This window comes from Canis aureus, chromosome 3 (assembly GCF_053574225.1).
Source record: "Canis aureus isolate CA01 chromosome 3, VMU_Caureus_v.1.0, whole genome shotgun sequence".
In the NCBI taxonomy this organism is placed as follows: Eukaryota; Metazoa; Chordata; class Mammalia; order Carnivora; family Canidae; genus Canis; species Canis aureus.
Window position 1 is genome coordinate 32,723,078 of NC_135613.1, and position 14,423 is coordinate 32,737,500.

Below are 14,423 nucleotides of genomic sequence, written 5' to 3' on the forward strand. Positions count from 1 at the left end.
GACTCCTCATCCCAAAGCTCAATGCTCCCTGCTCCTACTAGCTCTGGCTGGGCTCAGGGAGATCCTCAAGAAGCTGGGCCCCAGGCCCCAACAAAGACACAGAACTGAGAAGGAGTGGTTTTATTGAGGATACCACAGAGCCACAGGACCATCCGTGACAGGAGGGTGTGAGCACAGACTACATGTCAGTGACATCACACCCGCCACACACCAGTCATGCACACGTGTGAGCCTCAGGCACATGAGCACCTCACATGCACCTACACTGTGGGCAGCTCGGAAGCCACGGTGGGGGCTTGGGACAGGGAGGGCAGGCACAGATGCCAAGGATGGCTACAGTCAGGTCAGGCACAGACCCACCCCTTGCTCACTGGTCAGTCATGTCACACATACAGGCCAATACCCAAACGTAGCACACACAGGGTCAGAGGTGGTCACTGTGTTGTGCAGGTGGTGACTGGTGGCCTCCCATACCAAGACAAGCCCCTGAAGCCCTGCCTCCCCCTCCTCCCTCACCTGGGAGCCCCAGAAAGGGCAGGGACACTAGCGTGTCCGACTGCCTCTCCCCATTTCTAGGCTTCCAGGACCAATTAGGAGGATCTGAGGGCTCGGGGACTCTTCTTCCCCCCAGCACTCCCCCCCCAGCGCCAGTCTGTTCTGCCCTAAACACAGTCCTTCTGAGGAAGGCGAAGCCTCCAGCGTGGCTCCAGCGCCCCCTCCCCGACCCGGGGTGCACAGACGAGGGATCCCCTCAGCGCGGGAGGCCTTGAAGGTTCTCATACACGCCGCAGGGGGCCTCCGCGGTCCTGCGGGGCAGAGACAGGGTTTGGTCTGCACCCGCGCGGGACCCCGCCCCGGGTGCCCCCCCTACGACCTCCCCGCTCCCGGGGCGGGGGGGGGGGGCACTGCCCGGCCCCCCCACCCTGGGACCCAGGCCTGGTCCAGTTCCCCGACGACCTCCCCACTCCCGAGGCGGCACAGCGTGGCCCTCTTATCCCGGGACCCCGGCCCGGTCCAGCTCCGCGACGACCCCACTCACGCCGCCGCCCGAGGCAACGCGGGTCCAGCGCTGTGGCCGGAAGCCTGCGACCTGACGCCCACATTCAGGTAGTCGCGCTCCCCCGGCGGCTGGCGGGGGGAGGTGGGGCCGCCGGTCACCATGGTGATGGCCGTGCAGGCCCCACCCCCGCCCGGCCCCGCCCCCACCCCACCTGCTCGCGCAGGCGCCGCTGCTCGTCCTGGATGTACCGCTGCAAGGCCAGGTACACGAACTTGTACTGCGCTTCGGTCTGCACCATTCCCGAGCGCTGCCGCCGCACCAGCTGGATGGTCTTGGGAACGTCGATGTCGCAGTCCAGACCTGGACACAGCGCGCTCAGGGCCGGGAGGACGGGGCGGGGCTGGACAGGAGGGGCGGGGGCCTGCGGGGGGCCGGGGCTGGACAGGAGGGACAGGGCTGGACAGGAGGGGCGGGGGCCTGCGGGGGACCGGGGCTGGACAGGAGGGACAGGGCTGGACAGGAGGGGCGGGGGCCTGCGGGGGGCCGGGGCTGGACAGGAGGGGCGGGGGCCAGCGGGGGACTGGGGCTGGACAGGAGGGACAGGGCTGGACAGGAGGGGCGGGGGCCAGCGGGGGACTGGGGCTGGACAGGAGGGACAGGGCTGGACAGGAGGGGTGGGGGCCTGCGGGGGGCCGGGGCTGGACAGGAGGGGCGGGGGCCAGCGGCGGCTGGGACTGGACAGGAGGGGCGGGGCCAGCGGGGGCGGGGGCTGGACAGGAGGGACAGGGGCCAGCGGGCTGGACAGGAGGGACAGGGCTGGACAGGAGGGATGGGGGCCAGCGGGGGGCCAGGGCTGGACAGGAGGGGCAGGGGCCAGCGGGGGCCGGGGCTGGACAGGAGGGACAGGGCTGGACAGGAGGGGCGGGGGCCTGCGGGGGACTGGGCTGGACAGGAAGGACGGTGCTGGACAGGAGGGACAGGGGCCAGCAGGGGGCCGGGGCTGGACAGGAGGGGTGGGGGCCAGCGCGGGCCGGGGCTGGGCAGGAGGGGCGGGGGCCAGCAGGGGGCCGGGGCTGGACAGGAGGGGCGGGGGCCAGCGGGGGCCTGGGCTGGACAGGAAGGACGGTGCTGGACAGGAGGGACAGGGGCCAGCAGGGGGCCGGGGCTGGACAGGAGGGGTGGGGGCCAGCGCGGGCCGGGGCTGGGCAGGAGGGGCGGGGGCCAGCGGGGGGCTGGGGCTGAACAGGAGGGGCTAGGGCCGGCGTGGGTGCCGCGGGCTCACCCTGCCTGCGGATAGTGTCCACCAGGATGTCAATCACGATGATGGTGCCAGTGCGACCGATGCCAGCGCTGTGGGGACGGAGCGGGAGGCCTGTGGCGAGTGTAGGGGAGGAGGCCGTGGCCCTGCCCCGGCTGGACCTGCACTGCCCGCCTACCCCGTCCCCGATCGCACCTGCAGTGCACCACGATGGGTCCGGCTCCTGGCATGCTGCTCTGGGTCCTGTTCACCTCTTCCAGGAAGCCAAGGACGCCAGATGGCTCTGCCGGGACCCCATGGTCTGGCCAGCTGAAGTAGTGGTAGTGCTTCACTGTGCGCCGTGGCTCTTCCTGGGCAGGGCGGGCTGGTGAGCCGGGCCAGTCTGGGAGTTCCCAGGTGGGGCCAAGCCGGGGGTGGGGTGGGGGGTAGGGGGGTGTCAGAGTGGAGCTGCTGTGACCCCTCATCCCTGGGGATCAGAGGGCACAGGGCAGGAACCTGCAGAAGGCAGGCAGGATTTGCCAGAAGGAATGACCAGCAGGGTCAAGGCCCAGCAGATGGGGATGGGAGGGAACTATAGGGTTCAGAGCCTGGGGGCACTCAGATAGCTCCAGGTGGGCTCGGGCCCCTGGGGAAAGGAAGAGGGAGCAACAGGGTGACAGGTTTAGGGACAATGAACTCTATTTGGGAAAAGCCAAGTGTGAGGGGCCTGCAGGGCCCCCCAGGTGGTTAGACATAAGAAACCAGGTAGAGATGGGGGGCCTGGGAAGGGATCTGTTCCTGCCACAGAAACAGGCACCACTGGCATATAAAAGTCATTGACTCTGCTGAGGTGGCCCATGGAGAGAGTAGGGAGGGAGAGGCCATGTGGATATGAGGTCACCCTGGGGCCAGGGAACTGGGACCTGGGGGCCTAGGGTTGGGAATGTCACCTGCCTGTGAACACTGCCCCGTAGCGCCCAGGCCAGGACTGTGCCCACTGTCCCCACTGGGTTAAGGAACCTGAATTCCATCAAGGCCAGTAGGATTGGGTGGGGCCCCATGAGGGGGTTCTCCCAGGACAGGGCTTCCTCACCCCCAGTGCAGACCTGTGGACTTCTACCACTGTGACTCTGACCCTGCATGCCTTGTGGCCCTCTGGGCTCACCTGATCTGGCCGCCACACCTGCAGTTCCCGCACACAGTAGCCCTGGGCCTGGTACTCAGCCAAGTTGCAGATACGTACACAGCCATATTCTTGGCTGCCATGCAGCTCTGGCCAGTATCGGAAACATTTGTTCTGGGAGGAGGGTGCATTGCATCAGCTGTGCTGAAAGACCACCAGCACCCTTGTCCCTTATGCCCTATGGGGATTTGCATATGCATACACAGGGGCCTTCCAGAGTCCTCCCCACCCCCTACCAGCATCCCGAAGGATGAAGGAGAAGCAAGACAGCATCAGCCACCAGCACAAGTCCACGTGAGCACATGATGGGGAGAGGGCTGTCCAAGCTCCTACCCGGCCTCGCTCCACCTCCCTTGTGGCCATGACAATGACCCGTGAATTCTCCTGGTATACCATCGCCCAGAAGGCAGCCACTGTGGTTTGCAGACAGCCCTGGGTGGCGATGTATACCTTGCCCAGTCCATGACCTGGCTTCGCCTCTGGATCACTCTGTAAGGGGGTGGGGGTCAGGTGTCCACTCTTTACAGGATTTAAAGTGCAGAGAACAATGCAAATCTATGCAAATGATGTACAATGTAGCACCAGGTGGTTCACAAGCAAATCAAAGCAGCACCACCAGGTGCCTCGCACATGGCCCCTCCTGCCCTAGGCTAGGGAGGAGCTTAGGACCAATATTTAGTCCAGCCCATTCTGAGAACCCCTTGGAAACTGCCACAGCCCCTCTCTCCCAATCATGTCTCCTGTCCTGCCAGGGTCCATGATCCCTGGGGGACCCAGATCTTCCTGAGCCTGTCAGCAAGAGCTCTAGATTCATCATAGAGGGATAGGGTGACTGGTATGTAGCCAAACATGGCTCAGGTTGTCCTATGTGATCCATGCTAGGCTCTACATGCAGCTGGCCACTCACACGTGTCTCTTGCACACCCACCCTGATGTAGTTGGCATTGATGTAGTCTGCTCCAGGCACATTGTCGTCCACATCATGCAGAGTGACACGGGTGGTATCAACTGGGAAGGGGAAGATGCTGCTCAGGTTCCCAGAGGAGGAAAAAATAGACCCCACCTGCCTCCTTGCCTGGGGACCCCACGCTGAGCAAGATGAGGGAGGGAGGGGCTCTGAATGTGCAGAAGGCAGAGTCACACTGGTGGTGGGAACCCATGCGGCCTCAGCCCACACAGGGCTCCTCCTCGCCAGATCGGTCCTGCCCCCAGTGTGGCCCCGCGCTTGGCCCTCACAGGGAAGGATGTTCTTGTAGCGATTCTTGGGCTTGTTTTCCAATCGCTGTCCCTCTTTCCGGGGATATAGGAGCCGACATTCCTGCTGCTGCAGCATCTAGGGGAGGGGTCATGGAAGCCTCAGTCTGTTGTTCCCCAGAGCCTTCCACAACCATCCTTCCTGTCCTGACCCTCCCCCCCGACCCCCCCTCCGCCGCTGGCCCTGGTCCAAGCCCCAAAGGATGGGAGTCTGTGGGAGAGTGAACAGTGGTGAGGGGGGCGGGCACCTCAAACTCTTCCCAGAAGCCCTGCTTGGCCTTCTCACTGGCATCAGCAGCCCTGTTGAGCTCCTGTACTCGGCTCTCGATGCTTGCGGCATTGATCCTCGTGGCCTTGAGGGGCTGGCCGGGAGAGGATGCGTCCCTTAGCAGGGCCCAGCAGACCCCACAGCGCCTTCCCCCGGGGCAGCTACCCTGGCCCCACACCCTTTCCCCTGGGTACCGGGGTCCCTTGGGCCCTCCCCACCCCAGAGGTGAAGCTCACTCTGGGTCCCAAGGCATCCCCTGGGCTCTGGGCATACCTGCTTGAGATGAACCACAATCCCCGACTTCTCCACCATGGGGTTCTTCCTGTAGCGCTCCACCAGGTCTCTGAGGGTGTCGAACCGTTCCCCACCTCCTACGTCATACTTCCCATCTGGCTGTGGGGGCGGCAATGAGGGGCCTGGCCACGACCCCCTCCCCTGAGTCACACCCACCCCTGCTACCACCTCCCACCTGGAAGTGGATCATGATGTGTGTGACCCGTGGCCGGCGGTCTTCCTTGTCTGGCTGCTGTGTGAACACAGACAGCACGAAGTCCCCAGGCTTGCTCTGACTCTCCCGTACCAGGAAGGTACCCGGACGTCCTTTTTCCATCAGCAGCTGCTCGGCCTCCTTGCCAGACAGGTGCCCATGGTACCACCTGGCCCAGGGTGTGGGGTTCGTGGGGGACACAGGTGAGATGGGGCTTTGGCCTGGCTGGGTGAGGGGACACAGACCCACATGCAGCCAGAAGGCTCCAAGCCAAGACAGAGGGAGACGGACAGACCCACCCAGATCCCCTCACCCAGGCCAGCCTGTCTACCCTGCCCTACTCTCTGACTCTCCCTACCTAGGAGCAGGCAAGCAGAAGGCAGGACAGGTGGGGCCTGCAGGGCCAGAGGTGGCCACCAGGTGGCAGCCTGGCTCCAGCAAGGAGGGTCAGGGCCACCTTCCTAGACCAGCCCCACAGCCCCACCACCCCTCCCTGGCAGATGCAGTTCCTTCAGGTCTCAGCAGTGCAGGTCGGGAAACTGAGGCTGGATGAAACCGTTCACCTGAGTCACCAGCCAGGAGGGTGGGCATACGACTGGCTGCAGGGCTCCAGCTGCTCACGCTGACCCAGGGGACATGAGTCTCAAAACCCCAGGGGAGGGCAGCATGCAGGACTCCCTCAGCTTTGCTGCAGCGGTGCCCAAGCCTGGCCCTGAGCCGTGGAGCACAAAAGAAACCAGAGGCCTTGCCCAACAGGCCCTGCCCCAGGACATCTGCATGCACATGGTCACAAACACCCAGATGTCTGCTGCTCACCGCTCAGATATGGGGTCCTGGCAGCCCAGGGGGTGCCTGAGCTCAACGGGGGCCCCGCTGCGCTCACGGAGCAGCCCCCCATGCTGGCCTGTGTAGTGCTGCACCAGCTCCGCCAGCGTGGCAAACTTCTCCCCACCGTAAAGATCATAGTAGTCGCCTGTGTTTTGGATCTTGACGTGGGTCACTTCGTCATGGCGCCTAGAAGGGCAGGGACACCAGTCACTGTCATGGATGTGTGTGGGGGAGGCATGCTCCCACCAACCCCCTTCTTCCCATCACCACCCTCAGCTTCCAGAACAGTCCTTGAGCTTTTCCTGTGCTGTTATCTCTGCCTCTGTGGTTCCCCTGCCAGGAAGAGCCAAGGCCAGGCCCTTCCCCATCCAGCAAGCCTGAGAGCCCCCCCGCACCCCCCCGGCTGGTGGGTAACCCACCCCCCGCTGTCCCCCTGTGCCGTCAGGACTGGACTTGCAGACCACAGGCCAGACTCTCCCTGAGCCTGGAGGCAGACACTGAAGCGACCCTCCGTGACCCAGACCACCTGCCTGGGGACACGGCCCCCAGGATGGCCTCTCCAGGCCTCGCAGCACAGGAAGCTATGAGGGAAGGCTCAGGGGAGAACCTCAGTCTCCAAAGTGAGAGAAGTCCATCCTGACAACTAGCCTCAGGCCCACCTGCTGCCTCAGTTTAGCAGAGAAACTGGAAAGATCTAGAGCCACCCCAGCAGATCACCACTCTTTCCCACAGACTGACCCCTTCCCATCCAGGGCCAACACAAGTCTGGCTGTCCACTCTGCTGCTTGCAGCCCCTCCCCATCCCTGTCTCCACACAATGGGCCTTTCATGGCCTCTGGCCAGACCCTCAGTGGGCAGCACCCCCAGGAGATGGGGTCATAATCGTGGGCCATTGAGGCCCCCTGCCGAACACACCAGAATCCTCAGAGGGCAGGAGGGAGGTCCTGCCAACTCCCCAACCTCACTGAGCCCTTCTAAACGATTCCCTCCTGTCCAGAAGCCACCTGGCCAGGAATGCCTGCTTCCCCCCATCCTTGCCAACCTGTTGGCTCCCCACCCCTGGTGGGGATGCTGACTTCCTAGGGTGGGGGTACTGATCCCCACCTGTCCCCCAGCTTAGGGTGTTGGAATCCCTTGAGCCTCCTGGAGCCTCAGGCCTGTCCACACCAGGCTGCATCACCCATCCACCTTCACCCACCTGACAGACAATGTGAAGCCTCCCGGGCAGCTCTTGCTGGGTCTCGCCAGGAAGCTCCCGTGCTGGCCCCTGGATAGGAGCAGCTTCTCTGCCTCAACTCCACTGATGTTGGGGTGAAACCACCTGGAATGAAGACCACAAGTTGGCTATCCCAGAGAGCTAGGATGTACCCTGTATCCCCCCAGCCCCACCCAGTGTCCTGGCCCACACCCAACCTCCACCTGGTGCCTGCTGTGGGCCTCGTGCTTACCACCTTCCATGGTCTGAGGTCTGTGGGGAAGGAGGTGGAGCTATGGGGTCCCAGGGATATAGATGAGCAGAAACTTTCCTACAGCTGGAGGGTGGGTGGGGTGACCACCACCATCAGGATCCTCACCTTTTTTTTTTAAGATTTTATTTATTTATTATTCATGAGAGACATAGGGAGAAAGAAGCAGAGACATAGGCAGAGGGAGAAGCAGGTTCCTGACAGGGAGCCCTTTGTGGGACTCGATCCCAGAACTCCGGGATCACGTCCAGCCGAAGACAGGCGCTCAACCACTGACCCACCCAGGTGTCCCAGGATCCTCACCTTAAACTCTGTGCCTGGTCCTTCTGGCCCTGTCAGGGCATCCCAGCTTGGCCAAAGGCACTCGGGGAGCCCCAGTGTCACCAGGGCTTCCTTCCTGCCTTTATAGCCCCATGAGCAGACCCTGTCCACTCTATGCCTCCAGGCGTGGTATTGGCCACCACCTTCTCTCATGGGGCACATGCTGCAACCTCAAGGACCGCTTCCCCAGCCCTGGCTCTCCTCAGAGAGCCGCAGGACTAGCTGTTTTCTGCTCCGCTGACCCACAAGCACAAGGCTGAGAGAGCCCTCTCACTTCTTCTTCTTTCCTGCTTACTCTGCCTTATTTTTCTCATAGTATTTGTCACCTCCTTGACATACAGGATGTATTATTGGCTTACTGTCTATCTCCCACTCAAGCATTTAAGCTCCAAAGGACAGAGACTGTTCTGCCTGGGTATTAATGAATATGCCTGAATTAAGAAATGAATGAAAAGGGGGGTACCCGGGTGGCTCAGTCAGTGAAGCTTCTGACTCTTGGGTTTGCCTCAGATTGTGATTTCAGGATTGTGAGATCGAGCCCCCTGTTGGGCTCTGCTCTTAGGGGCAAGTCCGCTTGAGACCCTCCTTGTCCCTCTGCCCCTCCCTCCACTCCTGCTCTCTCTCTAAAATAAATAAATAAAATCTTAAAAAAAAAAAAAGAAGAAGTGAATGAATAAGTAAATGGATGGCAGGGGTACAGGTGGATGGGTGGCCTACACCTGAGAGGAGGGTCAGGACAGCTGGCAGGTTCCGCCACCTGTGGAGCCCAATACAGGCTGAGTCCTGTTGGTGAAGGACTAGAGGGGCTGCAACCCTGCCTCCACCCCCCAGCCCTGCCTCCCTGGGACTGGCCAGAGGGACTAGCCAGGAGGGCCCTTGCTCAGGGCTGTGGATGAGGCCACAGCCAAGACCATAGCTGCTATGTTCTTTACCCTGGTAGCTCTGATGTCTCCTCTCAGGGCAAGCTTTTTTTTTTTTTTTTTTTTTTTCAGGGCAAGCATTTAAAGCTCAGGTTTATTTTATTTTTATTTTTTGAAGATTTTATCTATTTATTCATGAGAGACACACAGAGAAAGGCAGAGACATAGGCAGAAGGAGAAGCAGGCTCCATGCAGGGAGCCCGACATGGGACTCGATCCCGGTTCTCCAGCCAGGATCATGCCCTGGGCCGAAGGCAGATGCTAAACTGCTGAGCCACCCAGGGATCCCCCTAAAGCTCAGGTTTAAATCTGACCCAAGAGATAGGAGCAAAGACGATCCTGCCCTGTAGAAATCTTTCTAGAATGGAAATCAGACCACATGTCTAAAGCCCCCTGGATCCCTCCCTCTGGGTCTTCTCCTCCTTCAGGGCCTGTCCTAACTCCTCTAAGGAGCCATCTGTGCACACAGTCTATACCTGTATGTCCCACACAGCAGCTTCCATGTGAATGTAAATGAATTAAAATTCAACAAAATCAAACCCGGTTCCTTGGTCACACTGCTACACTTCACTGCTGAGAGCCACATGTGGCTGGCAGACACTGTTGACAGTGCAGGTAGGAAACGTTTCCATCACCACAGAAAGCTCTGGTCTGTGCTGGTCTGCAAGCTCGTCCTTGCCTGAGTCCTCACAGGTCTGTTCCCCTCTGCCCTCCAGCCCCACTGAGACCTCAGCTCTCAGAGTGTCATCTGTCTCCAGGGCCTGTGGTCAGGCCTCTGTCCTCAGCAGCACCTGACAGACACGGGTGGTTATGCCTCCTTCTAGAAATATTTCTCCAGAATTCCACACTGCCCAGCTCTTCTGCTTTCCCTGGCTAGAACCCTCTGCTGGGCCCTCCTCTTTCTGACCTCTCAACGTCAGACTCCCCACCTGAGCCCAGCATGTGTCGACACATCCATGTGCCTTCTATACCTCTCACCCCACGTGGGATCTGAGCCTCAAACTCACAAATACTTCTTGGTATCTCTCTTTGGAAAGGTAACATTTCTATCTTTCATTTGCAAAATTTAAAACTCCTGGCCATGCCCATAAACCATAGTCCTCACTCAGGGAAGGGGACACCACTCACTCATAGCTCAGGTCACCAACCTGCAGCCCCTCGGTGCTCTCTTCTCCAGCAGCCTTGTGCCCTATCTTCCAAATGCACAGAACCAACTGCCTGTGCTGGGCACGGTGTATAGTCCCTGCATTTCCCTGCAGCCCCACTGCTCCCCTACCTTGTTTTTTTTTTTTTTTTTTTTTTAAGATTTTATTTATTTATTCATTAGAGACACAGAGAGAGAGGCAGAGACACAGGCAGAGGGAGAAGCAGGCTCCATGCAAGGAGCCTGATGTGGGACTTGATCCCAGGACTCCAAGATCACGCCCTGAGCCAAAGGCAGATGCTCAACCGCTGAACCACCCAGGCGTCCCTCCCCTACCTTGTTAACAGCCCATAGACACATACACAATTTGTGTTTATCACCTTGTGCCTTCACTGAGGGCAGGCTCCCCAGGGTCCATGTGTTGATTCAGAGAGGCCTGGAAGCCCAGATGACCTGCCCAGGGCCATCTGGCCTGAGTAACACTCCTGTTCACACTTTCCCTGGGGGAATCAGGGACAGGGCCATCCAGGTACTTCCTGGACTTGGCCTGAGACTACTGCTTTGAGGTCCCTCCCACACTGGCTTGTGGGGGAGCCAGACCTGGGGCAATTTTTGGTCAAGTGGTCCGGCAGCTGAGGCTGCCAGGGAAGGCTTCCTAGAGGCGGAGATGCCATGTGGTGACCTCCAGAGCTGGTCACAGGAAAGTGGGCGGCGAGACCACCAGGAACAGGGCAATGGCTTTCTGCTGTCCTTGAACCGTGATGAGACAGCGTGGGGTGGTGGTGGGGGGAGGACTAGAACCCAGAAGAAAGCTTCCAACCCCCTCCACCCTGGGCCACCTACTCTGTTGAACCACATCCTGTGCCCAGATGCCCCCTCCCCCCAGCCCCAGCAGGCAGCCTCCGATTCCAGTTCAAGATGGGCAATGCCCAGAATGTGGGGGCAGGGATGGAGGGTGGAGGCCCAGAATCAAAGCCACAGAGAGGGGTGAAGGGCACCTTGGTGTCCTTTCAAGGATTCTCATTCATACTTTCCGTCCCCCTTGCCTCCCCACAAACTGTCACTGGGTCTATCAGGTGGAAATCTTCAGGGGTGGGGCGTCCTGAGAACTTGCAGCCACTCCTACCAACGCGCTCCAGAATCTCAGGCTGAGGCAGGGCCTCACATCCCCCTAGCCAGACCTGGAGGTGGAGCTGGGTGCCCAGCAGGCCAGTGAGGCTTGCTGCCCCTGGCTACAGGGGTGGGAGGTGGTAGGGAGGCTACAGGTGCCCATCTCTAATCCCTGGACCCTCTCTGTGCCAGAGCGCTCCTTGCCCTGTGACGGGTCAATGACTCAGCTCTGCCTTGGTGATGCGGCCTTGCGGTCCCAGGGAGGGGAGGTAGGTAGGGTGAGCAGCACATACTGGGCTTCCCACAGGTCCAATGGCCTGGCCCCCTCAGGCCCGCTGGACCCAGTCAGTGCTCAGGAACCCAGGAACAGACCAGGCCACCTAACCAATCAGCTTGAACCCATGCTGGCCACTGGCTGGCCTCACTCCCTGCACAGCCTTGCTGCAACCCTGGGACCCTGGGAGGCATGCGATACAGAGGCTGGACACCCCACAGGGCAAACACTGTCGTGGTGATGGGGCGTACACAGGCCAGTGGAGGGGGTTCCAGGCGTGAGGACTCTAGAGCACACGCAGTGTCCTTCCCCTCTCCCTGTTCCCAGCCCCCAAGAGGAAACCAAACCAAGGTCTGCCTGTCCTATAGAGAACTAAACTAATCAGAGGTGCACTTTCCTTTACAAGCCTGGGAGCAGAAGGAGAGGTGGAGGGGGCGCAGCAGGCCCACCACCCCACCGAGGGATCCAGCCCTTCCCAGGTACCAGTACTAAGACACCTGCACCCAGCCCTGCCCCACAGAGAACAGTGCCCATTGACCCGCAAACCACAGGGCCACAGGAAGGGGACATGACGTGGGGGCGGACACAGGGGGATCGACTGTACTGCCCAGGCCTGATAGGGGTGCAGGCCATAGAGTGACCTCCAGATGGTCACCATGGGGTGGGGCAGAGAGGGGCTGGCAAGGGCAGACAGAGCCCCACCCGGGGCTTTCCCAGGCTGGCACAAGGTCACATGCACATGACACAGATGTGGCCTTCGCTGAGCACCAGGCTGAGGCTGAGGGGAGCCTGAGGGGTCATCCCAACCAGACATCTAAACCCCCTCCTCCCCAAATTTGGGCTGTTATCGACAAATTCCTGAGATCCGACTGAGTTCCGATATTTCTGAGCCTACAAGGGCTTATGACCTTGGTGGAGGCCAGTGTGCCTCGTGCATCCCTCCTAGGGATACTGGGACCCTCGTTACTGAGCTGTTGCTGGCGGGAGACGGGTGGAGACAGGGGTCTCTGCCTGGGGCTGCGGACCTTGCCCAGGCAGGGAGACACCCTGTGGACCTTCAGATCAGACCTTGTCCAGCTCCTCACGGATTGAGCATGGCCCCTCCTGTGACCTCTGGCTTCAGCAAGCCCCCAGTGATGTGTCTCCCACTTGTTTCCCCCACACACAACCCGACATCCCCATGCAGGCTAAGAGTCTGAGCTCACACACGTGTGTGCACATACCCATAGAGCAGGGACCCACAGAAAGGGCAGGGTGGACCCACTTCTTGTCACAGTTCCCATTTTTGCCTCATCCCGGAGGCTGGAAGCTGGCCTGACCTGTGGCTACTCAGGCTCTCAGTCCCCACCAGGGAGCTTGGCCTCACACCTGGCCCTTAGGAGGGTCTGGAGGAAAGATGAGTCCAGCCACAGAGGGCTGGTCCTTGTGACTAGACCCTCAGGAGCCCTATTGCCCTGGGTTTTGGGCCTAAGGAAGGCAGAGTGACCCACACCTGGCAGGATAGAAGCCCAGTGGCCAAAAGGGAGCCTGGAGCAGGGCAAGGGGCACAGGGGAGGGAGAGTGGGAGGGTCTGCCCATTCTAGGCTCCAACCCCTGCCACCCACCCCTGTAGGGGCCCTTCTGGTCCCTGGGGTTGGAGTGCTTCTGACCTCCACCCAGGCCACCCCTGCCCCCCTTTTGGAAAGAGTCCTTTCCAGCTGCCTCCTGGGCCTGGGGCCCTGGTGTGGGGCCCTGGCTGGACAGAGAGGTCTCGCCAAGAGGTCTGGCCTGGGGGCAGGTCTCCGCGCTACCCGTCGGTGCCCGTCGGGCCGGGCACCGCCCGAAGCGCATCTCCAGGGGTCGCAGGGTCGAGCCACCTAGCGGCCCTGGCTCACCTGCGCGAGGTCATGTCTGCTCCGAGCCCGGTGCCTGGCGGGTCCGGACGGCCGCGCCCTCGAGCCTCGGAGAGAAGGCCCCGCCCCCCGGAGCCCCGCCCCCCGGAGCCCCGCCCCCGGAGCCCCGTCCCGGGACTTCCTTAAAGGCGCCGCGCCCGCACGTGTGCCCTGTGCGGGAGAAGTTGGGATGAAAGCAACAGTCTTCGAGGGCATCAGACTTCAGAACCAGGGGATCACGCGGCCATTCCGGGCTCGGAGGGCGAGGTTGCGGGGCGGCCGGGACCGAGAGGCCCTCAGCCTGGCCGGGGCGTGAATGTCCCAAACCCCGCGTGTCCCAGGCCCCATGGGCTTTTCCTGCATTGTCTCCTTAGTGTGTGTGTGTGGGGGGGGGAGGGGGGTGCGGAGCTGGACGAGGAGACCCCTGAGGGACGGAGGCGGGATCCAGTGTGATGACCAGGGAGCCCCTTCTCCATCCTCCTACCGTGGGGGGCTTCCCTCCTTCCCTTCCTCCCTAAGTGGTGCTGACACACCCTTCACCTGTGCTCCAGCTGCGCTTCCCACCATCAGCTTGTTCCCAGCCCAGCCCCCACTGGCCAAACCACCTGCTCCTAAGCCTGTTACTGGGAGCAGCACCCTAATTCCTCTGGACTCTCAACCTTGAGACTCATTAGGAACATCAAGGCCCTCTACCACTTCTTCAGGAGTGGTACAGCAAGGCATGGAACCTTCTGCAGCTTCCAACCCTGAAGCCCAGATCCCCAGCCACCCTACTGGCCCACCATGGACAGAGGGGCAGTGCTTCCTGCCTGGGATACTTTCTCTCCTACACACTCAGGTCACTTCACCTAGCCACCTGAGGGCTCAGCAGCAATTGCCCTGAGAGCCTCTCCTTCTGGAAGCATCAACTCCAAGATACTCCTGGTCCTCCTGGCCCCACTGGCCCAACTTCTCCTTGACCTCCTGGTATGAGAGCCTCTTCTCCCCTCACTTGACCCCCAGAGCAGCCCACCGGCTCCCATATGTTCAGTGTGCCCTCCACCTAGTACTGCATGGCTTC

General features: G+C 61.1%; 1 protein-coding gene across 2 annotated transcripts; it reads right to left on the reverse strand.

Moving 5' to 3' along the window:
* Nucleotides 1-105: 105 nt before the first annotated feature.
* Nucleotides 106-13,439, reverse strand: LOC144310576 (tyrosine-protein phosphatase non-receptor type 11-like). Of its 2 annotated transcripts, XM_077891718.1 has the most exons (15): nt 13,367-13,439; nt 7,456-7,578; nt 6,246-6,443; nt 5,412-5,598; nt 5,216-5,335; nt 4,923-5,036; nt 4,657-4,753; nt 4,349-4,428; nt 3,754-3,909; nt 3,403-3,534; nt 2,454-2,608; nt 2,283-2,350; nt 1,212-1,360; nt 1,040-1,128; nt 106-806 (listed from the first exon to the last, which is right to left on the reverse strand). In XM_077891718.1, the coding sequence occupies exons 1-15, from the start codon at nt 13,378-13,380 to the stop codon at nt 752-754; spliced, it is 1,737 nt and encodes a 578-aa protein (XP_077747844.1). In that variant the 5' UTR covers nt 13,381-13,439; the 3' UTR covers nt 106-751. The 2 variants fall into 2 exon arrangements, with proteins under 2 accessions (XP_077747844.1, XP_077747845.1); XM_077891719.1 differs by lacking the exon at nt 3,754-3,909.
* Nucleotides 13,440-14,423: the final 984 nt, after the last annotated feature.

Coding starts and splice junctions, on each gene's coding strand:
- LOC144310576 (XM_077891718.1), bottom strand. Junction 4,754..4,922: donor GCTTCTGGGAAGAGTTTGAG/GTGCCCGCCCCC, acceptor CCCCTCCCCTAG/ATGCTGCAGCAGCAGGAATG. Junction 3,910..4,348: donor TCAATGCCAACTACATCAGG/GTGGGTGTGCAA, acceptor ACCCCCTTACAG/AGTGATCCAGAGGCGAAGCC.